Genomic DNA, 27,467 nt, shown 5'->3' on the forward strand with positions numbered 1-27,467 from the left:
AAGAGGTGGAGGCAGGATGTGTTATGGGTGCCCATGAAGTCAAACATGAATCATACACATAGCACACAATGCTAAATACATATTGTCATAATTTGGAACTTAACAGAATAAGCTATCCAGAGTGTTCCCTTTTTTTGAGAGGGTGGCTTTGTGAAAGGGGCAGCCTTTATTTACAGTAGGTGTGGAAGGGAATAGGTAGGGAGTAGACAGAGAGTGGGGATGGCTAAATTCTGCTACCCTTCCCAGGGAAAAATAAACTGGCCTGGAGACCCGGGAAGACAGGGCTTCACCCAGAGACTCCAGGTTAACAACTCTGCATATTGTGGCAGATCACAAAAATTATTTTATTTTACATATAAATTCTTTATTATCTCAAGTATATTTATCTATCTATCTGCCTCTAGAATGGAAGGCACTCTCTAATCGAAAAATTTACTTGCCCCAGTGCTGATCCTCGACCACAAATAGACATCTATGGAGAAAATAGGAGCACTCGCGGGACTTTACACAGAGCCTTCATCAGGACATACCATATGATATATATGTGTGTATATATATATATATATATATATATATATATATACAGTAGATAGATATACTTGGGATACTAAAGAATAATTTTTTTAATATATTAATAAATACTATAGTATGTTTTTATTATATAAACACAAAACTTCTTATAGTACATACATTCAAAGTATAGCAAAATTAGAATTTACAGACTGAGATAAACAACCGCATACCAACTGCCTGCTTGCAAGCTTACGATATAGATCGGCATTAATATGCATAAATCACCCTTGTAACGCACTGCAAAATCTGTCACTGCCATGTAATATGAAGATAATTAATTATTATAATTAATTTTATAGGTATATTTACTCATAAGAGACTGGAATTACTGTATCTTCACTTTAATTCAATATTGTGTGTAATCATACTGAACATACTTCAGTTGCATGCATAATTAATCACATAACACGTCCAACTTCTTTAATAACGAAACTTCTATATAAATATTTTATTTGACAGTAAAATCTGCTCAAGAAATTCAAATAATTTTACATTATTTTAATTGCTATCACCCCATCCGTGTGTCTCTTAAACATGAGCTAGACTGTGCATTTTCAGACTTTTTGAAAAAATGACAGCTCTGCATGAAATGCATGCTTTGAAAAAAGCATGAAAGAATTTTCCCCCTCCTTTTACAGTAAATCCATAATCACCCTCATTTAAAAGTTGCACTGTAAGGTATTTTATGGCATAGTGCTGATTTCAGAACAGAGTATATGTAGTGCTGAGAATTGATGAATAATGAAGGATATGAGATGTTTCCTGACACCAATAATGTAACGCACCAAATTTATATTATACAGCATTATGATATACTGTATATAACATATAATATATCTATATATATATATATATATACGCAGGGGCGTAACTAGACGCCTCAGGGCCCGGGTGCGAGAATCTGTTAAGGGCCCCCCCACCCCCTCAAAAAAAACATGATTTTTACCCAACAATTTTTTTTCAACTAATTCAACAAATTCAATTTACATATTGAATCATATCTGTAAAAAAATCAAAGAAAAAGGGTCGCATGTACAAAGGGCATAATCCAGGGGTGTCCAAGTTTTTTCTGCAGTGGGCCACTTCATCAGAATTGTATACGTGCGCGGGCCGCACTCATTTTTCACTGTGACAAAAAATATGGCCTTTAATAAAATATGCAGATTAAAATAAAGTAAAATGACACAAAACCTTTACTCTTCCTCTCACTGATTTCTGGGCCTTGAAAGTTTTGCGACTACAAATTCAGGATTCCCTAGATTTATTCTAGGGATGAACTAAAATGAAAATTCTGGACCAAAACATTCAGGGTTCACTTAGCCAAAACCGAAAATGACCCCCACCTTTAAAAATAATAATAAAAACTCACATGTTTAATAAAAGTAGGTAACACACAATTGGACAAAATTAGCAATATGACTTGGCATGATAGGCGTGTGATTGCTAACAGCAATCACACTCCTATCATACCCAGGCAACCAGTAAATGCTGGTACCTAGGCATGATGGGACTGTGCTCGCTGTGATTGCTGTTAGCAATCACACTCCTATCATGCCAAGTCAGCCAATACACGCTGGTACAGGATGGCTGTAAGTGATGTGCAGACCCCATACTGCTGGCAGCATCAATACACAAGGGGGGCAGCTAGCCAGGTTTCAGCATGTACTGGCTGACTTGGCATGATAGGAGTGTGATTGCTAACAGCAATCACAGTCCCATCATGCCTAGGTTCCAGCACTTACACATCCATCCAGTAAATGCTGGAACCTAGGCATTATGGGACTGTGATTGCTGTTAGCAATCACACTCCTATCATGCCAAGTCAGCCAGTACATGCTGGTACAGGGTGGCTGTAAGTGCAGACCCCATACTGCTGGCAGCATCACTACACAAGGGGGCAGCTGGCCAGGTTTCAGCATGTACTGGCTGACTTGGCATGATAGGAGTGTGATTGCTAACAGCAATCACAGTCCCATCATGCCTAGGTTCCAGCACTTACACATCCATCCAGTAAATGCTGGAACCTAGGCATTATGGGACTGTGATTGCTGTTAGCAATCACACTCCTATCATGCCAAGTCAGCCAGTACATGCTGGTACAGGGTGGCTGTAAGTGCAGACCCCATACTGCTGGCAGTATCACTACACAAGGGGGGCAGCTGGCCAGGTTTCAGCATGTACTGGCTGACTTGGCATGATAGGAGTGTGATTGCTAACAGCAATCACAGTCCCATCATGCCTAGGTTCCAGCACTTACACATCCATGCTATCACACACACACACACACACACACACACACACTCATTTATTCATATAATCATTAATTCACAGATTCATTCCCTCAATCACACACACTCATTCAAACACCCTCCCCACCCCCTTACCTGCACTGCATCTCCCTTCGATGCCGCTCACAGACTTCAGCAGGGGGCCCGGCCTCCCTCTGCCTTCTCTGCTAAAGCACAGAGGAAGTAGGATGTCACGTGAACTCCGCTTCCTCTGTGCTGTCCAGAAGACCCTCCCACAAGTAAGTAGCAGGGCTTGAGGTGCGGCTCGTGTAAGATCGGTTGCCCTGGCTGCCGATCTTACGCGGGCCGTACCTCGAGGTCTCGCGGGCCGCATTTGGCCCGCGGGCCGCATGTTGGACGCCCCTGCCTTATTTAAAAAAAAACTTAAAAAAGATTTCGGGCGGCCCCTTGGCTTGGGCCCCCCTGCCGCCGGGGCCCGGTCGCAGTCGCGACCCCTGCGACCCCGGTAGATTCGCCACTGTATATACGTACACATACTCAGATTATTGACTCCTTAGGTCCTTTTTACATTACATGCATTACATTTATTTATAAAGCACTAGCAGAATCCATAGCGTTGTTACAGTCAATGGGATAAATTAAAGTCACACATTATAACAACAAGTACAACAAGAGAAGAGTTTATATTCTAGTTGGTGGTTGGGGGAAGTGAAACAATAGGAGAGGACTGCTTGGATGGGGATTTGTTGATTGGGTATGGATGATCTGTTGAAGTTGTTGATCGTTCGGATCGCTTAATTATAATGATGGCGAAGAGTATTGGGAAGAAAGATTGTACATGTCTCGAAAAAGGTGGGTTTTCAGAGAGCTTTTGAAAGTTGCATATGAGGGAGAATGTGGGGTGCGGCACGGGTGAAATCCTGTATACGAGAGTGGGACGAAGTAATAACAGTAGCAGAGAGAGGAATGAAGAGGTTGGTTAGAGGTGTATTTGGATAAGAGGGTAGGGGTATAAGGGGGGGGGGCTCTGTAAGTCAGAAGTTCAAATTTGATTCTGAAGGGTATGGGGAGCCAGTGAAGTGATTGGCATAGTGGAGCAGCAGATGAAGAACGGTGACAGAGAGAGAGAGAGAGACTTATCTAGCAGTGTTGAGGATGGATTAGAGCGGCAAAAGGCAGGAGACAGGGAGACCAGTTAGTAGGGTGCTGCAATAATCCAGACAGGATATCACAAGGTGAAGGTGTCAGGATTTAATGAGGGACTGGATGTAAGGGATGCAGGAGAGTGCAGAATCAAGTGTGATACCAAGGCAGTGAACTTGGTCTGTTGGTTGGATAGCAGAGCTGTCAGGAATTGTGGACATAGCAGATGGTGGGATTACCATAGTCTTGAAGATGTTAAGCTTTAGGTAATGGGGCAAGTAAGAAGAGAGGGTGAGGAGCAAAAATATAGATTCAGGTGTCATCTAAATATAGGTGGTACTGGAAGCCAAACGATGATATGAGTTGTCTGAAGGAAAAAGTGTAGATCGAGAATAGTAGAGGCCCAAGGACTGAGTCCTGAGGAACATCAATAGATAGCGCTAGGGGAGAGGAGCAAGTTCCTGTTAATGGAACACTAAACACTGTTAATGAAGCATGGTCAGAGAAGTGGGATTTAACCCAGGAAAGAGCTGTGTCACAGATGACATGAGCATGGAGGGTTTATAGGAGGGGGTGGCCAACTTTGTCAAAGGCTGCATAGAAGTCCAAGAGAACAACTAGTGAGAAGTGACCTTTTGTTGTAGCTGTGAAGAGGTCATTAGTAATTTTAGTGAGTGCAGTCTCTGTTGAATGATGTGGACGGAAACCAGATTGTAGAGTGTCAAGCACTACAAGTTACTCGTTCCAGCAGTTTTCATGCTAGTGGGAAAAGTGAAATTGGAAGGTAGTTTGATGGTGATGTGGGATCAAGGGAAGGTTTGATAGGAGAGATGATGGCATGTTTGAACAAGGATGGGAATACACCAGATGAAAAAGAGAGATTTAGGATGTTAGTTAGGGTTGGGGTATGGACACTAAAGAGGGATGGTAGGAGATGTGAAGGTGCGTGGTCGAGGGGACAGGTGGTGAGGTAGGAGTACGAGAGGACCTCAGAAACTTCAGCAGGTATGACTGGACTGAAGCAGGTGAGGGTGGGTTGAGATGATGAGGGAGGCTGAGGTGCTATATGATTAACACCATGGGGAGGATGATATCCCTGGTGGTGTCAATTTTGTTTTTAAAGTAGGTGGCTCTTGGGCATTGAATTTATGTATTGTATTAAGCGCTGCATAAACTGTTGGCGCTATATAAATAAAAAATAATAATAATAATAATAATAGAAGTTGGAGGACCCAGAGTGTATCTGTAAACTGTAGAGCATTGAGGTCTTAAAAACTTCCAGGGATTTCTCCCTAGTGGATGCTCCACAACTTCAATAGATGTAGCTAGCTGTAGAGCTCTGCAGGTTCAAGACTTACTAGTTAAGGAGGAACCCATAAGTGTCTGTAAAAGTAACCAAAGTTAACAAAAGCACATCTCTGGCTTATACTCCTCTACTCTTGACGAGCTAGGGATTAGGTTAATGCACATTTGTGCTGCTTGCTAAAAATAATAATTTTTAGATATTAAAGCAGATTTGTAGATAATGGTGTGTGCTGCCTGAGAAGTTGCCTTTTATACATATTCCCTTTAACATTAAATACTCAGAATAGGTACAATTTACTTATCCTAAGGCATATTTCATGCTCACGCTTTTTGCAACAGAGGAGACGTTGTTATCTGTATATTAGGTACAGTATATATCTGGATATTGATATAGTTATTATTTGATGTTTACTTACTTAACACAATCGTGTGGAACGTCTGGTGGTAGAGTACACTGTTCCGTTTCATCTAATTGTGGACATTCTTTCCCATTACCTATTGGAAACAGTTTGATAGTTCTTTTTCTAGTATGATGTCCACTAGAAGAAACTGCATCACATGCCTTAGAACATGAGCTCCACTCTGACCACTCTGAAACTTGACAATCTTTATCAATAACACAAGCCTGGAAAGTAATCGGCAGCTTCTCCTGTTGGCAAAAACTGTAAAAAAAAAAACATGTTAAATTGTTGTTAGTGCATGCTTAGATAATTTAGACAGCCTAACTTTTTAAATGATGTATATCTGATGCGCCCCATTTTTCACAATAAGTGCTATAAGAAACGAATGTAGCCATTACACACACAGTAAAGTGCTAACAAATATACAGGTTAAATATTACTAGAAGTAGAGAATGTGAATCAATTCAGGCTTTCTATAGTTTTTGGCATTAGAAAATTAGATTTCTATCTCTTTTTACCATTTAACTCCTCCCCTAGATGCTTCTATTAAAAGCAGACAGCACACCACAGTATGCTTTCTGCACATGATCAATTGATCCCCCCTTTCTAGTCAATGAGAGCTTCCAAAGGAGTCAATGGGTGTGGGAACCAATTGTTTGCATGTTACCTAAACACTAATGTGTTCCTGGCATGCATGCACTAGGGTGCTGCTCCAGTGACTTAAGGGTTACTGAGCATACGCAAGAGGTTTGCATATTAATTCTTCTTAATTTCAGTACAGGTAACCAAAGAAGGAGGAAAATGAGACAGAACTAATTTTCTAACTTGAGACTTAATTAATTAGAGTCCATGTAAGCTCAACTGCCATATGCATTAAAAAATATACATACAAACTTGGGGAACCCAACTCCACATTTTTAATCATAATCATCATCATTTATTAAGTTGAACTTCGAGGAAATGTAAGCATGGTAATATTAACATTTCCTATTACAATAGCTTATTAAACCTCAGATAAATTGTATTGAATCTCCTGTAATAATACAGTATATCAACGGTAATTTTAAGTAGACTTGTGCATTCGTCTTCGGGCGAACATGAAAACGAGCACGAAGAGGCCGTTTTTTTGTTCGTTCCGAAGGAACGTAGAACAGAATACAGTGCCGGCAAACCGTAGGCGAAGACTAAGACTCACAATCACGAAGAATCGAAGATTCTTCGTGATCGTCTTCGTTTTTGCCGCGCAACCGCCAAAATTTCAAACAGGAGTGAGCTGATCCTCGTCTGTCCAATCAGCTCACTCTTGTGACGTAACGCTAAGGGTCTCGTCCAATGCCTGTGCTGCTGTTTTTTGAATTCTGAAGGCGCCTTTATAAGACCAGAGCTTGCCTGAGAGATCCATTCATTTTTCGCTGTGACTGCTTTGGCAACACTGCTGTGCTGCATCCGAGCGTTACAGAGAGAGATTGTTCTGTTCTGTGTGAGACTGGTAAGCCTTAGCCTGCCATTTCTCACTGTGTACTTCATCCTCACTTCAGTGCTACTTAATTAATATATTTAATAATAATAATTTGATTAATTTAATTTTTTTAAAATTAATTTGTCATCAACTTTAGTGTAAGTGCTGTTGAGTTGACAGTGCACCCAGTGCCTCAGTGGCACTGGGGTGCCCTTGCCCTGGGCTGGCACTAGTGCCTATTGCCTGTCCTGCTTAAATAAATTAAATAGAATTTATAAATTACAATTTAATAGAATCTATAATTTAATAGTTCATTATAATATTATATATATATATATATATTTGTCAGTCATATATATATATATACTATAGTATACTAGTGTAGAGTGTACTGTAGACATTCATCTACTAGTGTCTAATTTAAAATCAGTAATATTAATTAATATAATTAATAATTGAATTCATTATAAAATTATATATATATTTGTCAGTTATAGTTAGTAATAGTATACTAGTGTAGAGTGTACTGTAGACATTCAGAACATCTACTAGTGTCTAATCTAAAATCAGTAATATCAATAATTCTCTAATTCTTTCTTATCTTAATAGTTAATTAAATTAGCTATAAATAAAAGTAATAATATTAATTAATTACTACTAGCGTATAGTTCAGCTAATCTTATTAGTACTGGTGCTGCAGCTCTATAGTTTGTGCTTTGTTTTAGCAACAGTAAGAGACCAAGTCAATTTTTCTTAATTAATCTTTCATTTTATTTCATTTGTTTTGCTCACCTCAGTCCATCAGTGAAGTGAACTTGTTGGGCTAGTGAGTGCAGCCGCATAAGTGCTGTGTTTTTTTTTGATCAGCAAGCAGTGACGTTAACTGTTTTGCAAAGATTTTCTCATTTATTTTACATTTTATTTCAATTTTATTAAAAGTACCCTTAGTGTTTTGCTCACCTCAGTCCATCAGTGAAGTGAACTTGTTGGGCTAGTGAGTGCAGCAAGCAGTGAAGATAACCGTTTTGCTGTGACATTTTATTTTATTTCTAATTCTTTTCAAGAAAAATTGACTGTGACGAGCTGTACTAAGCAAAGCTTCAAGCTACTAGCTGTAGTACTAAAATAATTCTAATCTTCTTTAATCTTAATCTATAATATATTATAAATAATAATATTCTAATTCATAATCTATAATATAAGTAATTCTAATTCTAAATTCTAATTCATAATCTATATTCTTCTATCTATAATACATAATATATAAGTAAATTAGTTCTAATCTATTAATATTATATAACTTAATATTAATTAATAAATCATATACTGAATCTGATTTAACCTCACTTTAGCTTAGTGGGTTTGAGAGCGTCTGCCTAGAGGTAGACTTATAGTAAGGAAATATAGCTTTAGGCTAGCATAGTGGTAGGCTAAGCTCTTAGGCCCGTGTAAATTCAAATTAAAAATAAAATACTGCTAGTTATTAAATAGTTAATCTTGAGTTAATAATTTCAATAACTTTAGGATTTTGGCAGATTGCACACAGCACAGTGCAGTAGTGCATAGTTTTACTTTTTAAGCAGTAGCACTGAAGAGAACTTCCTCTAATTTTTTTGTCTTTAATTCGTTTTTCCTTTTTTTTATTTTTATTTTTTTATTTTTTTTTTTATAGTTTTTTAAACACTACACTACACTACACTACACTACACTACACACACAACACAAAATTTGAAATGGATCCTCCTTTTGGGACTAAGGAGGGACAAGCTCCATCTACCACCACCACCACCACCACCAGCACCACCACCAGCTCTAAGATGCAGCCTTTGCGTCAGTCTAGTCGGCCAAGTAGGCCAAGCTCTCGCTTATCATTTGGGGAAGCATTGCTTGAAGGATCATCAAGTAAAGGAAAGGCACCAAAAGCAGGCAGTAGTAGTGCGGCTAGGCCCACAAGCTCTATGGTTTTTTACGGAAAGCCTAAAGCACCAGAAGCACGTTCAAAGTTAAAGGGTAGCACAAGTAGTACCAGCCCAGTGACTAAAAAGAAGTGCCTTTTGCCCCAAGCAGCATCTTCCCCATCCACCAGCAGCATGCAAGGTACCAAGCAGAGCCAAATTAGCAGCAAGACTCAGAGGGGTCCCAAACCAAAGCGATCTCATTCCTTTGTAGGGAAAACCACCACCACCACCACCCCCGCCTCTACCACCACTAGTGCTGCGCCTACTGTTCCCACTGGTACCGCCACGCCATGTCCTCCTAGTACCTCTAGCAAGCCACCAAGTCCTTACAAAATTTTTGTAAAGACAGTTAGAGAGAGGGCTACACATAGTGGAACTCCACCTAGCGAGGTAGCAGAGGAGCCTGAGACTGAGAGGCCAAGTGCAGAGTCTATTCTTCCTGCTCGCACTACTACTAGTCACGAGTCTCACGACGATATCAGTCTTAGCTCCAGCCTAGCAGGAATTCCATTCGATCTGGCTAATGAAGAGCTAGACTATGAGCCAGAGGAAGTAGAGGAGATGAGTGGTCAGGAATCAGATTCCTCAGGGAGCAGTGTCCAAATGACTAGTGCACAATTTTCCCCTGAGCCTCCACCTTCTCCGCTACGATCATCACCATCACCACCACCAGCAGCAGCAGCAAAACCTAGCAAATCTAAAGCAATTAGCAGTCCCACTATGGCCAGTACTGTTACCACCAGTCCCGCCACCACTAGTTCTGCCTCTGTTCATCCACCCCGAGCAGTAAGAGCAGCACCCAAGGCACACTCCAAGGCTATGCGCGCCCCAATTTGGGAGCACTTTGAAAATGTTGAAGAAGGGCGCTATGGAAAGTGCAAACATTGTGGGAAGCTAATAAGCAGAGGGAAAGTGTCTGGCCATTTTACCAGTGCTAGCATGAAGCATCACCTCAGCACTCAACACAACGCTGTGCTATTGGGGAAAGATGCAGAGGTAAAACTTAGTGCAGGCAGCATAGCTGGTGGCCGTGGAAAAACCCCAACAGCTTCTTCTTCTGAGCCAATAGCAGCAGCAGCAGCAGCAGCAGCAACTAGTGCTGGCAGCCAGAGACCAAGGCAGGTTGGAGCACTGCATGCCCAGCCCACCCTGGAAGAATTTGGGGCATTCCACTCCAAGAGAACGATGCCCAAACAGCAGGCCAATAAAGTAACGCGACTTATTGGTCAGTTCATTGCTGTTGGAGGGGCATCCTTCTCCATGATTGAAGGGGAGCCTTTCAAACAATTGATGGCGGCTGTGGCTCCACAATACACAGTTCCGTCACGTTCCACTTTCAGCAGGAACATTGTCCCCTCGCTGTATCGGTCCTGTGTTGCAGCAGTGAAAGAGGAGCTTTCCAAGGCTGCTGGTCAGTGTGTTCATTTCACTACAGATTTGTGGAGTGCACCTAGCGCCCAGCATGCCTTTCTTTCTTTGACAGCACACTGGTGGCAGCCCGGTGTGTCTAAGGAAGTTGCTGCAGCAGGCTACCGATCATTCCTTCTCCATGCAGAAGTGATGGATGAAAAGCACACTTCCCAAAATATTCTGCATGCGATTAGGAAAATGTTTAGCCTTTGGGTGGGAGCAGAGGCGGGCACCAATGTTGAAGTTGGTTTTGTGGTAACTGACGGAGGTGCCAATATGGTGAAAGCGCTGCGAGATGGTCATATTGTTGGTGTGCGCTGTGCAGCCCACATCATCCATCTTGTAGTGAAGGCAGCAATGTCAGAAGGAACTAATGTGGCAGCAGTAGTTCTGTCCCGCTGCAGAAAGATCGCTGGGCACTTTCACCATAGTGTTAAGGCTAGCCAACTTTTGAGGGAAGAGCAAGAGAGGTCAGGTCTTCCCGTACACTGCCTACGTCAGGATGTCAGTACACGGTGGAACTCCACGTTAGACATGCTAGAGAGGATTTTGGAGCAGCAGAGGGCAATCCATAATCTTGCCTCAGAGCACAATATTGGGATTACCTCTCCATTGAATAGGGAGGATTGGACAGTGATCGCCCAGCTAGTGGCAGTCCTTAAACCATTCAGGGATGCCACAGAAAATTTAAGCTCAAACACTGCCAGTCTGGCCCAGGTAATCCCAGTGTTCTCCCATCTAGGCAGTAAGATGGATGTGTTCCTTGGAAACCGTGAGGCTGTTCAAGGTGGCACTCTACATCCTGACGTAGCAGCCATAGTCAGGAAGCTGAAGGATCTGCTAAAAGTACACCTTCGCAAGCGAATGGAAGAGAGTCCCGAAATGATGCTAGCGTGCCTTTGTGATCCAAGAATTAAGGGAAAGCTAGCTTTGAAATTCAATGTTCTCAGTAGCTACCGGGAGCAATTGGTCAACAAGGTGCGTGACTGGCAGCGTAAAATGGGAATGCTGTCCGAGGAGGGTGAGGTGCAGGAGGAGGAAGAGATGATGTGGTCTGCTACCCCTAGCAGCAGCATCAGCAGCAGTGCCACAAGCAGCACAACACAGCTGAGTGGAGCAGCTGCGTTTTGGGAAGAGGCACTTGGCAGTATAGTTGGACCATCTGACAGAGCTAGCAGCAGAAAGGAGAGTAGTGCTGCTGAAATGGTCAAACTTTACCTCTGTGAAGTTCCTTCTGCTCCTAATGTTGATCCTCTTAGCTACTGGGATGAAAAGAAGAGTGTGTGGCCTGCACTCTCATGGGTTGCGCAGCAGCTTCTATCATGTCCGCCAACCACTGTTCAAAGTGAGCGCGTGTTTTCTATGACTGGAAACATACTGAGTCCACAGCGCTCACGCATGGCACCTCATCTGATGGAGCAGATTGCCTTTCTTAAATTCAATCTGCCCAAATTGGGTTACCCAGCTCTTAGCTTGGAAAGTTAAATTTTTTCTCTCTAATGTTTAAGGTAGTTTCTCCCCCTGGTTGCACTTGCTGCGGTGTGGCAATGCCTGCTACCTCCGCTGGTGTAGCCAATTTACGCTAGGGCCTAGTGTCTGAGCTCTGTAAGTCCGCTCCCAAACGCCTAGGACTGACAGTCTTTGGATGCTTTGCCCTGGGGTGAAACAGGTGAGTGGGTCGTCAATTGCCCACTCATTCACCTTTTTCCGTTTCCAACGCTGCTGCTGGTGGTGGTGCCAGTATCTTTTGCCAGTTCGCTTCCTGGCTGAAATCATGCCTCAGATGTCCCTAATGGAAAGGGTAGTTTCTCCCCCCTGGTTGCACTTGCTGCGGTGTGGCAACGCCTGCTACCTCCGCCGGTGTAGCTAGCTTATGCTAGGGCCTTGTGTCTGAGTTCTGTAGGTCTGCTCCCAAACGCCAAGGACTGACAGTGCTTGGATGCTTTGCCCTGGGGTGAAACAGGTGAGCGGGTCGTCAATTGCCCACTCATTCGCCTTTCCCAATTCTGCTGCTGCTGGTGGTGGTGCCAGTGTCTCTCTTCAATGCCAGTTCGCTTCCTGGCTAGTGTCATGCCTCGAATGTCCCTGATGGTAAGGGTAGTTTCTCCCCCCTGGTTGCACTTGCTGCGGTGTGGCAACGCCTGCTACCTCCGCCGGAGTGGCCAGCTTACGCTAGGGCCTTGTGTCTGAGCTCTGGAAGTCTGCTGCCAAACGTCTAAGACTGACAGTGTTTGGGTGCTTTGCCCTGGGGTGAAACAGGTGAGTGGGTCGCCAATTGCCCACTCATTCGCCTTTTCAATGCTGCTGCTGGTGGTGGTGCCAGCATCTCTTCTCTGCCAGTTCGCTTCCTGGCTAGAGTCATGCCCAAAATGTCCCTAATGGTAAGGGCAGTTTCTCCCCCCTGGCTGCCTCTGTTTGCGGTGTGGCAACGCCTGCTACCTCCGCCGGAGTGGCCAGCTTACGCTAGGGCCTTGTGTCTGAGCTCTGGAAGTCTGCTGCCAAACGTCTAAGACTGACAGTGTTTGGGTGCTTTGCCCTGGGGTGAAACAGGTGAGTGGGTCGCCAATTGCCCACTCATTCGCCTTTTCAATGCTGCTGCTGGTGGTGGTGCCAGCATCTCTTCTCTGCCAGTTCGCTTCCTGGCTAGTGTCATGCCTCAAATGTCCCTAATTGTAAGGGCAGTTTCTCCCCCCTGGCTGCCTCTGTCTGCGGTGTGGCAACGCCTGCTACCTCCGCCGGAGTGGCCAGCTTACGCTAGGGCCTTGTGTCTGAGCTCTGGAAGTCTGCTGCCAAACGTCTAAGACTGACAGTGTTTGGGTGCTTTGCCCTGGGGTGAAACAGGTGAGCGGGTCGCCAATTGCCCTCTCATTCGCCTTTCCAATTTTTCAATGCTGCTGGTGGTGGTGGTGGTGGTGGTGGTGCCAGCATCTCTTCTCTGCCAGTTCGCTTCCTGGCTAGAGTCATGCCCAAAATGTCCCTAATTGTAAGGGCAGTTTCTCCCCCCTGGCTGCCTCTGTCTGCGGTGTGGCAACGCCTGCTACCTCCGCCGGAGTGGCCAGCTTACGCTAGGGCCTTGTGTCTGAGCTCTGGAAGTCTGCTGCCAAACGTCTAAGACTGACAGTGTTTGGGTGCTTTGCCCTGGGGTGAAACAGGTGAGTGGGTCGCCAATTGCCCACTCATTCGCCTTTTCAATGCTGCTGCTGGTGGTGGTGCCAGCATCTCTTCTCTGCCAGTTCGCTTCCTGGCTAGAGTCATGCCCAAAATGTCCCTAATGGTAAGGGCAGTTTCTCCCCCCTGGCTGCCTCTGTTTGCGGTGTGGCAACGCCTGCTACCTCCGCCGGAGTGGCCAGCTTACGCTAGGGCCTTGTGTCTGAGCTCTGGAAGTCTGCTGCCAAACGTCTAAGACTGACAGTGTTTGGGTGCTTTGCCCTGGGGTGAAACAGGTGAGCGGGTCGCCAATTGCCCACTCATTTGCCTTTCCCATTTCCTTTTCCATTTCATTATTTTCCTTCTGATACACAACCAACCAAACATAACACACACAATAACACATATAACACATATAACACACAGTGACATCACACATAACACACATACACACACACTTACAATGCACAAAACACAAGGACCTTTTCCTTGTTATTTGCCCTGGCCTTCACTCACTAATAGCATTACATTAACACTATAACTCACACTTCACCCTATAACATTTTTCCATCCACATACCTGCCAACAGACCCAACTTTTTCAGGGACAGTCCTGCTTTTTTCCAGTCCTGTCCCATCTAATTTAGCTAAACTAGGTATGCAAAATGCAAATACACATAGGTAGTTATAGCTCGGTAGGTAACGCTACTATAAACATTTAATAAATATAATCAAGTACTAAATAATAAATCTAACTTTAAAATACATTTAAATAAACCCCTATTTTTTTTAAAAAAAAAACATTAAAATTAAATTATTATTATTTAGACATAATCCATCTTTAACCAAACCAGTGCACTGCTACTAATCTTAAACATAACCGTACATTAACCCTAAGCTATTTTTTAGTTCTTGTCCAACATTTTTCCATCAGCATACCTGCCAACACACCCAAGATTTTGGTGGACAGTCCTGCTATTTTCCAGTCCTGTCCAATAAGTAAGTTGGGTTGTTGCAAAGTATGCCATTGTAAATAGGTAGCAAATGTTAGGCATGTAAAGTGGTCCAAAATCAATTTAAAAATGTAAAATATTCCCTATTCTTTTATTAAACATCTATGGACAGTACACCTCGGTATGTGTGTGCAACTCTATTGGTCGTTTCGGCAGGGGGCTCGCCTGCCATCAACGAATGAAGTGCATTCTGCAGTTCTGCAATTCACTCGTTGATGCCAGACCAGCCCCCTGCCGAAACGACCAATAGAGCTGCACACACGTACCTTCACGGCAGCTGCTGCTGCTGTGATGTGTTATTAACCCCGTATTAACCCCTGCTAGGCAACCAGGAGGAAAACGAAGATTAAACGAGCACGAAGAATGTCCGCGAATATTCGCCCGAAGAGAAGACAGGAACGGGCGAATATTCGCGGAATACGAAGATTTTTTTTTCCCCGAAGACGAGCACGAAGACGAACACGAAGAGCCCCCTGGTGCCCAAGTCTAATTTTAAGGGAAAGCCAGTTGAGCAATACTCATAATTATAATGTATCTATAATGTGTAATTTGGATTCATATAAACATTTATATGTATTCAAACTGAATTCTGTACAACAGAAAAAGAGGACTGACAAGTCATATAAGTGAAAAAAATATTTTAAAAAGGTAAACTATTACATAGAGCTATCCATCGTAATATAAAGCTGCTAGACATAGGATTAGTCAGTATTTTAAACATTCACATTTAACAAGAACTGCCTTACATAGACATTTATCTGCACCCGATATTATGCTCATCTCTGTGGATATAATTACAAGCTCAAATTATAGCCCTGCACAGCAAGTCAAATCTGCCATACTGGCCAAGAGACAGTAGGCCATGGTATTTCAGAATATATTAACATTTATATTAACATTAACTTGTTTTGATATCCATCAGGTCATTGCACATTCCCAAGGACCCAGTTTTAAGGGTCCACCAAATCTTCTTTTCATTATTTTGTGTACTACATACAGTACCAATATTAACGCCATGCTAACATTTCTACATTATATCTATTTTTGCTTAACTCTTGGCCTGTATAGTATGGTACGCGTAAAGCAGAGAAACTCAATACATTCAGGATAATATTTCACCATACATCAAGTAAACATACTCATAGCTTACAATATACTTAAGCAAATTTGCAAATATATAAAATATTTTTAATATATAAAAAAGTATTATAAATCATGTGAGAAATAAAATATATATATAAAAAAACATTTTAAGTGTTTTTATTTTTTTTACATACTAAAAAATACATAATAGCTAAGGGAATTATATATATATATATATATATATATATATATATATACACACACACACAAAACACACAAACATTAAACATGTATCTTTTTGTAGTATGTAATCTGATACTGTCACTTATACTTTTTAAATAGATTTTCTTAGTATTTGTAATATAGCTCACCATTGATTCCCTGCCCGTTTTTCATAATTTTTCAAAAGCAACCAGAATTGTACTAATGAATGTAAGTGATTGACAGGTCAGTGAAATCTTTTGTGTGTGCTAAATTACAATGTATGAAATAATAAAACACAATAGAATTAGGGACACGCAATTATGCACCACTATATTGAAATTTGTGAATAATGCATGAACACATTTTGTTAAAGTGGAGCTGTCAGGCCATTTGCATTACTCCTATACCAGGATCATAGTCATCTTTCTTGGTCCTGATATCTCCTAAAATCCAAAGAAGACAATCACAACAGGGTTATTTACCCTAGGGTTGCCTAGCTATATTTTGGTTTCATGGCCCTACAGAACAACATAATTAACAAAGTCAACTGATTGGGGAAGAAGGTGGGGTTTGCCTTTTAAAAGCCATGGAAAATAAAACCAGTTGCCTTTTTTTTACATGGAAATATCTTGGGGAGGAGAAGCTGGGCTTTTCTTTAACATGAAGGGCACCTTAGGAATTAACATGATGTGCTGTGACAAGGTAGGAGGCCCAAGCTGATCCTGGGCCCTAAGATTTCTGAATGTAGCTTAGTCCAGTCAGGGCCGGCCCGACAATGGAGCCGAGTGGGGCAACCGCTCCAGGCGGCACTTTTGAAGGGGCGGCACTTTGCCACCCCAAGCCCTTTTTTTTTTTTTTAAAGCGAAAGAGAGAGAAAGGGGTGCCGAGTGGTTTTCGCTTACCAAGCTGTCAGTACCCGCTCGGCGCCCCTCTCCTCCTCCTCTGCGGCGAGTCTTCCTGTTCGGTCTCAGTGCCGGAAGATTTCCGGCGCTCAGCATTACAAGCCGGCACCGAGACCGAACAGGGAGACTCGCCGCAGGACTGCTGAAAGGTAAGTACAAGGGGGGGGGGGGGGCGGAGGGAGAGGAAGGGTAGATAAGGGGGGGCGGCATTTTAAAATTCGCCCGAGGCGGCATTTTGCCTTGGGCCGGCCCTGAGTCCAGTACTATACAACAAAAAGCCACAAAAATGCATAAGAGAAGTCTGGGTGTAAAAGCTCCCTTCTTGTTACCCTGCACACATTAAAGATTATATGGAAAAGTGAAATTAGAATAGTAGAAAAAGAAAATAAAACCCAAAATATTCAATTCTTTGTTGCACCTTTCTACTTTACTGCTATCCATACCTCTGTGCTTCTAACGGCTGCGTATAATTGACCTTCATCATTTTCATAGTATGTGCTTTCCATCTAATGAATAGCTTCCATTATGACAGTCGTTCATAACCGGACTAGTTATAGTATAACTGAATAATGGCTTAAGAGAATCGTCAATTTCTGGTTTAGAGCTTTTTCTTCATTTGTACAATTTCATATTTTTAACGTAGCATTTTTTGCTAGAGTTAATTGGTTACATGGAAAAATAGCATTTATCAAGGTTAATGTTAAGTGGTATGCAACTTGCCAAGTAGGATATTTATCTTAATAATAATCAACATATACCGTTGCTTTCCCAATGTATCTAATAGGGCTGAAATAATAACCAAAATTTCTGTCCACAGCAAGTCAGTGAAGTGAGCTTTGTGCTCCAGCATCAGCCTAACACAGTAACTCTAACATATAGGGCAAGGTTTAGGGGACCCAACTTAGGCATTAATACTACATCCAATCACACCCTCCGCCATGTATACGGCATATGGAATACACCACTGGTTGCACTCAGTATTGAAGGACAGGAAAGAGGAGTGGGACATGACATTTTTTGTTAATAAAATACATCTGTCTACTCTTAAATCACCCCTAACAATGCAGTAGGAAAATCCAGCCCTGCTTTCATAGTAACTAACTTCATCCTAACTTAAATTTATATTTTCAACCAATTTTACTCTACAATATGATGTTAATATGACTGTTGCTAAAAAAATACATTTATTTATAAGGGTATGACGTAACCTGCGCTATAATAATAATATTCATGGCGGAGTGGAATCTTTTCTAAAATAGCTCACTCCATAATGAATTTGGTACTATAATACTGAAATCTGACCTTCATTGTGGCAAATTGGGGAGCAATGCATGATTTTGGAATGTATAGCTCACCTGTTTGGATTCCTAGGTGGTAGTTTAATCTCAGCATATTGCGGCTAAATCTAGCTTTACAAGATTGGAACTCATCAGTGTAATTGTTAACATGTGCCAGCTATGCAGTAGCTCATTTCCTAATTACTATACATATTTTATTTGAACAAAAAAATGTTCTACTTCATTTATTTATTGCTGTGAATGCCAGACATTAGAAAATTGTAGCTATTAAAAAACAAAAAAACTGAACTATATGAAATGGGAAGAAATATCTCCATGAGTAAAATAATAATAATAATAATAATAATAATAATAATAATAATCGCTGGTTTGACAAACAAATGATGGTAGGGAATGTTTTTGCCATGTTTCATACATTTTGGATTAAACAAAAATAAACCGAATAGCTTTAAATGTCTATGCTGACATTTAGTGACAAAATTTAAAAATGCTAAAGGAGAAAATTGTTTCTAGTCTTTTTTGTAGTGCATAGTAATCTGGATTAATATATTATACTTAAAATGAAAAAGATTACTCTAGTTAATCTCCCTGCTATATATATCCACATCCCCTCTTCCAACACCCCAGTATTATTTATACTTACAATGAAAAAAATGTATTTCTTATGCATTGCTTTTATTATTTGATTTTCTACTTAAGTCAAAAACAGTCCTGGATTAAGACCCTCTAGGGTCCCAAACTATTTTTTCTCTTACTTACTTGTACTGTTACAAGCCTGGCTCCACTTCTCTTTCTTGCCTCTCTAGTACTGTAGGGTCATGTAACATGACTCAGCTGAGCACCACCACCTTCCAGCTACAGTACACCTACAGCTGCTGCTACCGCTGTCATGATTATCCACAAATGTACCGTATTTGCTCGATTATAAGACGAGGTTTTTTTCAGAGCAAATGCTCTGAAAAATACCCCTCGTCTTCTAATCGGGGTCGTCTTCTAATCAGACCTCAAATAGAGGTCTGATTATGAGACTAAGATCCAGATCCCCCGCACCGCTGCAGGGGACCTGGATCCTCCTGTCTCCCCCCCCCATTTAACACCCCCCCACACACACTTACCGGTGCTTCCTGCTGTATTGCCGGGGCAGCAGGTTGACGTCTGATCCGCGTAGACAACGTCCGCTGCAGCCGGAAGGAGGTGTGGCTAGCAGCGTGGGTTGTCTGCGTCCGTCGCGCATACCTTCCCCGACTGTCAGAGATCAGTGCGGGGAACTCTGATCTCTGACAGCCGGGGAAGGTATGCGCGACGGACGCAGACAAACCCCCGCTGCCAACTCCACCTCCTTCCGGCTGCAGCGGAAGGAGACGTCAACCCGCTGCCCCGGCAATACAGCAGGAAATTGGAAGCACAGGTAAGTAAGTGTGTGTGTGTGTGTTTTAAATGGGGGCATAGGGCATTTCTGGAATGCCTTATACTCCTATATGCCACTCTGGCACTTAGGGGGTTAAAAGGCATATTATGGGGCAGAGTGGCATATAGGGAGGTATAAGGCATTTCAGGAGGCAGAGTGGCGTTAAGGGGGCATTTAATAGAGCACTCTGCCTCCTGAAATGCCTTATACCTCCCTATATGCCACTGTGCCCCATAATATGCCTTTTAACCCCCTAAATGCCAGAGTGGCATATAGGGGTATAAGGCATTTCTGGAGGCAGAGTGCTCTATACAATGCCCTTTAACTCCCTTAATGCCACTCTGCCTCCTGGAATGCCTTATACCTCCCTATATGCCACTCTGCCCCATAATCAGTGGCGGAACTACCGGGGTCGCGACTGCGACTGGGCCCCGGCGGCAGGGGGGCCCAAGCCAAGGGGCCGCCCGAAATCTTTTTTCCATTTTTTTTTTTTTAAATAAGGCAGGGGCGTCCAACATGCGGCCCGCGGGCCAAAGGCGGCCCGCGAGACCTCGAGGTGCGGCCCGCGTAAGATCGGCAGCCAGGGCAACTTACTTGTGGGAGGGTCTTCTGGACTGCACAGAGGAAGTGGAGTTCACGTGACATCCTACTTCCTCTGTGCTTTAGCAGAGAAGGCAGAGGGAGGCCGCGCCCCCTGCTGAAGTCTGTGAGCGGCATCGAGGAGCTGCAGTGCAGGTAAGGGGGTGGGGAGGGTGTTTTAATGAGTGTGTGATTGAGGGAATGAATCTGTAAATGAATGATTATATGAATAAATGAGTGTGTGTGTGTGTGATAGCATGGATGTGTAAGTGCTGGAACCTAGGCATGATGGGACTGTGATTGCTGTTAGCAATCACACTCCTATCATGCCAAGTCAGCCAGTACATGCTGAAACCCCTTGTGTAGTGATGCTGCCAGCAGTATGGGGTCTGCACTTACAGCCACCCTGTACCAGCATTTACTGGTTGCCTGGGTATGATAGGAGTGTGATTGCTGTTAGCAATCACACGCCTATCATGCCAAGTCATATTGCTAATTTTGTCCAATTGTGTGTTACCTACTTTTATTAAACATGTGAGTTTTTATTATTATTTTTAAAGGTGGGGGTCATTTTCGGTTTTGGCTAAGTGAACCCTGAATGTTTTGGTCCAGAATTTTCATTTTAGTTCATCCCTAGAATAAATCTAGGGAATCCTGAATTTGTAGTCGCAAAACTTTCAAGGCCCAGAAATCAGTGAGAGGAAGAGTAAAGGTTTTGTGTCATTTTACTTTATTTTAATCTGCATATTTTATTAAAGGCCATATTTTTTGTCACAGTGAAAAATGAGTGCGGCCCGCACACGTATACAATTCTGATGAAGTGGCCCACTGCAGAAAAAACTTGGACGCCCCTGGATTATGCCCTTTGTACATGCGCCCCTTTTTCTCTGATTTTTTTACAGATATGATTCAATATGTAAATTGAATTTGTTGAAAAAAAATTGTTGGGTAAAAATCATGTTTTTTTTTGGGGGGTGAGGGGGTGGGGGGGCCCTTAACAGATTCTCGCACCCGGGCCCTGAGGCGTCTAGTTACGCCCCTGCCCATAATATGCATTTTAACCCCCTAAATGCCAGAATGGGATATAGGGGTATAAGGCATTTCTGGAGGCAGAGTGGCACATAGGGGGTCAAAAGGCATACCATGGGGCACAGTGGCATATAGAGGGTTAAAAGGCATATCATGGGCCACAGTGCCACATTGGTGTGGCAAGCCTGGGGGCAGATGTGCGTAACTGGGGGACAGGTTGGAAAATACAAGGAAATAAAAACAAAAAATATTTTTCTCAATCATAGCTTTTATTTAAAAAAATAGTTTACATGAATTAACATTTACTGGTAAAAGTTTTTTCCTTTAGGGTCGTCTTATATTCAGGCTTTTTCTTTAATATTCAGATTTTGGGGGGTCGTCTTATAATCGAGCAAATACGGCACTTTATATAAAGTATAAAACAAAGACAGCACTATACATATATACATTCTAACATTTGGGTATGACATATTGAAACATACTGTGTCAGACAGATGTTCTTCATCTCACAGCATCTATAGTGTACTTTCAAAGGTCTTCTCTAAAGCAAATGATGAATCACATCTATTGATTAATTGACCAGTCTAACTGCCTCGTTGATACAATTCAAGACATCTTACAAAATGCAAATTGATTAAGACGGATCATGATTGGTATTGGTTCTTAACAATCAGCCAACGCTGTTCTTTTTGAGCAAAATACAACTGCACCTCTCAAGTCTTTCGATGCAAGCCATTCACAATTATTCTCCATATTTTATTTGTTTTGTTATGTTGCAGGGTTTTTTTTGTTCTTTTACTAACCATTTAATGTGTTTTTATACATTTTATTGACTGTTTAGTTTGCTTACCTATTTGGAGGTGCATCAGCTGTATTTACCAGTGCTTAAAAAACTAGATGTGATGTTTGCCTAATGTCCTCCTTCTAAATATCTATATTTTTGCCAGCTGGTAAAGGTACAGATGTAGTAAGAGAGAGGGGATTGGTCCTATTTATTAAACTCTGATCCTGGTATTCCTATTTGAGTCAATATATTTCAAGTGAGTCCTTCCACTTGGCAAGCTTTGGAAACTAGATACTTTATAGATCCTCCAAATCCTTCATTGCAATTTTAATTATGTTAAATAAATCCTGCTGGTAAGGATTTTATACAAACTGTAGACTTCAAAAGCTCAAGTTCATAAAAGAACAATTATTGCCACAGTGGTCAGTGCTCACAACAAAAATTTAAACGAAAACTTCAAGCACTCCAATATGATTGGAAACGAACATTTTAAATGTTACACCGCATCCATATCCCATTCCAAAATTGATGTTATGGGTATGGGTCTAGTTTGTCAAATGGGTTATTCTTACTGTATCTAACACATACAGTGCAAAACCCACAAAACCTACAATTAGATGAAATATACTGAAGAAAACACTGAGGTGACACATCTGTGACACAGAGAGAAGGGGCCACAACACCACTGTCCAGTGTTGATGAGGTTGATCACACAAGCAAGACATTTATAATTAAGTTCATACGGAGCGTGTCCTTAGCAGCACAATAAAAGGAGGCTGCTTAAGTAGAACATAGCATCTTATTAAATGGTCAATAACCACAACATTATGAATGTAATACATTTTAAGCCCATGATAACTGATAATCAGGTCAAAATGAGGACAAGATGTAAGTGTGAATTGCTGTAAGTTGAAACAATGTAAGTTGAGAAATACCGTACCTGAATTTCCCTCTTTTTAAGCGTTTGTTTTAAATGTTCAATGTGATGTAATAGCCGAGCTCAAAATTTGATTAATGCCAACTGTACTCTTTTAGCGATAAGAAATCTGTTTACTCTACTGTTCCCAGAGCAAACCTAGCCTGACAAGATGTGCCAAACCTATTACAAATTGCTGTCTAATTATAAGGGAAGTGGGACCTTTCAAAATAATTAGTCTTTTCTATGTTACAGTTCAGCTAGCATAGCATACACATTAACAGTGGATCATTCCCCAAATAGATATTAGTTAAAAATCCCAATTTTCTTCCCATAAATGTATGCCAAATTAGTGTATAATCAAAAATGCATTTAAGAACAATTTTAATGCACATCATCTGTAATGAACATGGCAATAAATGTGGTAAGTGGCCTAGAAATATAAAATATTTAAACGCCCAGATAAGTGGCAAAAATTGAAGTAATATGAAACCTTTTCACAGTCGCCTGCAACTCCATCCTAATATAATTTCCATTCCTATGTGCTTTTTTATATTACAGAAAGTATACTATAACATCCTAATAATATAAAAACACAATTACATTCATAGAGACCATATCCATACCATTTCCAGTTTCACAGTACCTCAATTTATTTTATTCAGTCATTTTCACAGATTGCGAATATACTTCCTGGAATGCACTTGGCAATTTCCTAAAAGTCTAATTGGAAATGTGTTTTGTAAATTGAGGTTAAATGACACCGTTGGTTGTTTAAAATATAATTTTATCTATTCCTAGAATGCACACTGATCAATTTCTGAAAAACCACTTGGCCTCTACTAGGAATACAGAAATAAAATTCAATATTAAATACATTTTATCCCAGCCTGAAGATTGTGCAATTTGATTTTATCTGTATTCATATTTTGAAACAACAGGTAACTTGCCTTTCTTAACCAAAACAATCAGAAAAAAATGCAAATCCTGCTTTTAGTGTCATAATTGTGATTTTATGCATGTAGGGCGTATCAGATACAAAAAGTCACAGCTAACAAATGTAAGTCAAAATTGGTAAAAAAAATGTTTTACCTGAGTGCTGCAGTCTTTCCATTCCTGTGCATGCAGGTCACTATTCTTGTTTGATAACCGATCTGTATATCCCAGTACCTGCTGTCTTGTCTGTTTTTCCTATTGCGATTTCTCTTCTTTTTTATGAGCTCTCGGGCCTCCGGATCCTTTACTGCCTTTATTTTCTCTTTAGCTCGTTCCCTGTTCCTTCCTCTCTTCCCAACTTGTCTTATGTGCCTTGAAAGAGGTATGGAACATGAGCTCCATGGTCCAACATTTAGGCTGTATACGCTTTCTTCACCTTCACAGGGGGCAGACTGGCACATCTGGAATTCTGTCAGATTTGGACAAGCTGATCCTCCAAACTGAGCCATGGCAACTACATGGCGTGTTCTGTGCTGCAGTCCACTGCCACACGATTTGGAACATTCCGACCATGGAGAGAATTCTGACACAATACAGTCCTGAGGACAAGGAATTAGACATCCTTGCTCCAGACGGGGTTTGGACTCAAAGTATTCACATATGCTATCATCAGCTACAGCTCCAGTTGCCTTTTGGAGGCATGTAACTTCTCTGGTCTGAATCCCTTCCTCACCTTTAGTACATTCAGTATGTTTCTCAGATGTTTTTGATAAGATGGGGCTGCATTGATTCCAACTGCCAAGCTGCCAGTCATAAAGCTCCTTGTGCCAGTCGCAAACTCTAAAACAGTTCTGTTGGTTCTCTGGTCTGTCAGTCTGCTTACAATTTGTAGTGAGAGTTGACCATCCCTCAACATGGGCACACCAAACTGCCCTAGTCTGAATTCCTCCAGGTCCACATTCATCTCCCATACATCGGCCCCAAAGACCTATAAAAAAAATTATCATTAATTCAATACAGATAAATGTAACTAAAATGCAGTGACAAATTCACTAAGCATCAGTGTTCAATGCAGATTACTTTTCAAATGACAGCTTGCCAGATAGATTCCACCATTTCGGGAAAATAAGTATATGATAAATACTAATGCTATTTGTTTTTTATTTCACTAAGTTAGTTAATCTCCCATGAACTTTTCACAAATAACATGATCATAACACTTCAAGCAAGAGTATACTTGAAACAAATGCAGTTTACATTTTGAATAACTCTATATTGCTCAGTTTAAGAACTCCTACAGAGACTGAGTAGTAAAATGACATTTAAGTAAAGTTCAATTTAATGAAAATCCTCAATAACAAGGTTTATTCTGGGGAAGGTTTATTGCAGTTTTATGTTATCACAAGCCTGCACATTGGTTATAGCAGTAGGTATCTAATAAATGACGTCTTTTTTATAAACTAGATCTTGGCTGCTGTTCTCGACACCAGTGAATGAAATAATGAACAAATATACCATAAAAAGAATGGATTACAACAAATGGGGAAATCAAATCCAATTAGACTGATGAACCAAAACACCAACACCCAAAACAATGGGTGGAATAAAATAATTATAAAAACAATTGCAACCGCTTACTGTTTACTGGATTTGACACTTGCTGGGCCGACACTAGGATTTTCAACTCCCTAGTCGAACTGCCATATGAGTGTCAGCCCCTTCTTCATTTACGTACTTCCTAACATAGATAACCTGCTGTCAGCACCTCTAATCAGTCTAGAAATCAATCTATTTTGCCTAAATGGTAGAGCCGGCCCTGGATATTTCATACAATGCACAGTAAATATAACATCTACATCAGGGGTTCTCTAGTGTTTTGCAGAGTGAAGGCAACGAAAGGGAAACCTCATGCTGGTGGTCTGAGGCTTCTCACCTTCCTCATTTGCTGTGTGTGTATGTAGACAGATAGATAGACAGATAGATAGGCAGATAGATAGGCAGATAGATAGTGATATAAGAACACATCCCAGACTTGGTAGAAAAGTAAGAATATTTTACTTAACTAGAAGTCAACATTTCAACTCCGGTATAGAGCCTTCGTAAATACATGCTATAAAAAATCTATACTTTTAACAATGGTCGGATACACTAGTACCATTTATATTTCAATAAATAAACAATGGGGCAAAAAGATGCTTTACATAGCATGAGAAAAAAATATGATTTTTTTAAAAATGGATATCATCCATTGGACATGAACCTGTCATACGGATCATTACATAGATCACAATGAAAAAATGTGATAGACCCGTATATATTTTATGTCGGTTAATCAATGTTGGTCAATATTTTACGTTTTAATCTCATTTTATCCAACTACAATTTGTTATCAATTAATATCTGTCATTGAATCTAGACCATTGTGGATTTTGTATAAAGAAAAATACAAAGATATTTAGTAATTTCGTGAGAAATAATAGTTGGATAATTATTTTTACAAAATAAACTATTTGATTTTTAAAATTTGCCAGCCACTGTGTGTTGTGATAAGGTGTGCAAAACTGGAGTACATTCATATTCCTACATAAAATCATAGATGATTAGTTTGAACAGTGCAGCTGCCAATAAGTCAGTCATTCCATATTTCAGATCACTCACAAGGGAACCAATGCAGCCAGAAGCCGACATCAAAGTAAAAATGTTCACTGTAGTTAACATCAAAGCCGGTGTTTTCATGCAGCATGACCTTCATCTCCTGCCTCACTATTTCCCACTGAGAACCTTCCTCCAGTAACCTGTTTTGGCATAATTTTGCTATTTTTCAAAGTTCAGTCATACTTCTCTTTACTTTCAATAGCATTCAATAGCCTTCATGAGAACAGAAATGTAGGAATTTTATTTATTGTAAATGCAAGAGCCTTTCACTCAATATTTTTGTTGCTTTTTTCAAAAAGCATTTTGTAGAACTGCTATCCCAAGGAGGAAGCACACAAGTAGCATTGAAGTAAAATCCTAAAACAAACCTTTGTGAAAATCTTTAAATCAAAGCAGTCCAAGTGACAAGTGTTCCCTGCTGAACTGAGATAGATAATTTCTTGATATGCTTGATAAAAATTGCATTTAATACAACTCTCTGCTACTGTTGTGACAGATAGATGGGGTGTAACTATGTTTGTTACAAGGGTGTCTATTATTTTCATCTGTTTTTTTAAAGGGTGGCAAGGACACCTGGGGATTCTCCAGGTTTAACGCGGAGTCTCCGGGTGAAGCCCTGCTTCCCCGAGTCTCTGAATGAGTTTATTTTTTCTCCAGGCAAGGGATCGGTGCATGGCGATGCCTACTCCTTGCCACCTTCTGCCTGCTCTCACTAACGGCTTACCCTGCCCCTTCATGAAGCTGCACCCTTTAGAAGAGGGAGAGCTCTGTGTACATTTACTCTGGGAAGTTCAATGGTAGGGGTTTTTAAATTATCAAATACATCAATTTATGAAAGCTGTTTTTGACATTATGGAAATTACACCACACATTTCAAACACAAAACTTAAATGTAAATTAGAGCAGGGATTTATTCACAGGACACTGAATTGCAGCAAGAAACATTTGCATTATCTATACAACATAGCCCTTCCACAAGAAAGGCGTTGGGGTTGGCTGCTCGTAACACATTGTTA

At 41.1% G+C, this 27,467-nt stretch overlaps 1 protein-coding gene across 1 annotated transcript in view; it reads right to left on the bottom strand.

The window, feature by feature from the left end:
* Positions 1–27,467, bottom strand: part of LOC149282544 (thrombospondin type-1 domain-containing protein 7A-like) — a 105,726-nt gene that overhangs the window by 39,954 nt on the left and 38,305 nt on the right. Inside the window, exons 2-3 of the mRNA XM_089498112.1 lie at positions 23,953–24,784; positions 5,687–5,932 (exon numbers count right to left, since the gene is read on the bottom strand). Of these exons, the coding sequence (XP_089354238.1) occupies positions 5,687–5,932; positions 23,953–24,784 (1,078 nt within the window). The remainder of the gene's footprint in view (positions 1–5,686; positions 5,933–23,952; positions 24,785–27,467) is intronic.

This window comes from Sceloporus occidentalis, unplaced genomic scaffold, assembly GCF_023333645.1.
Source record: "Sceloporus occidentalis isolate IW3139 unplaced genomic scaffold, rSceOcc1.0.p SCAF_113, whole genome shotgun sequence".
In the NCBI taxonomy this organism is placed as follows: Eukaryota; Metazoa; Chordata; class Lepidosauria; order Squamata; family Phrynosomatidae; genus Sceloporus; species Sceloporus occidentalis.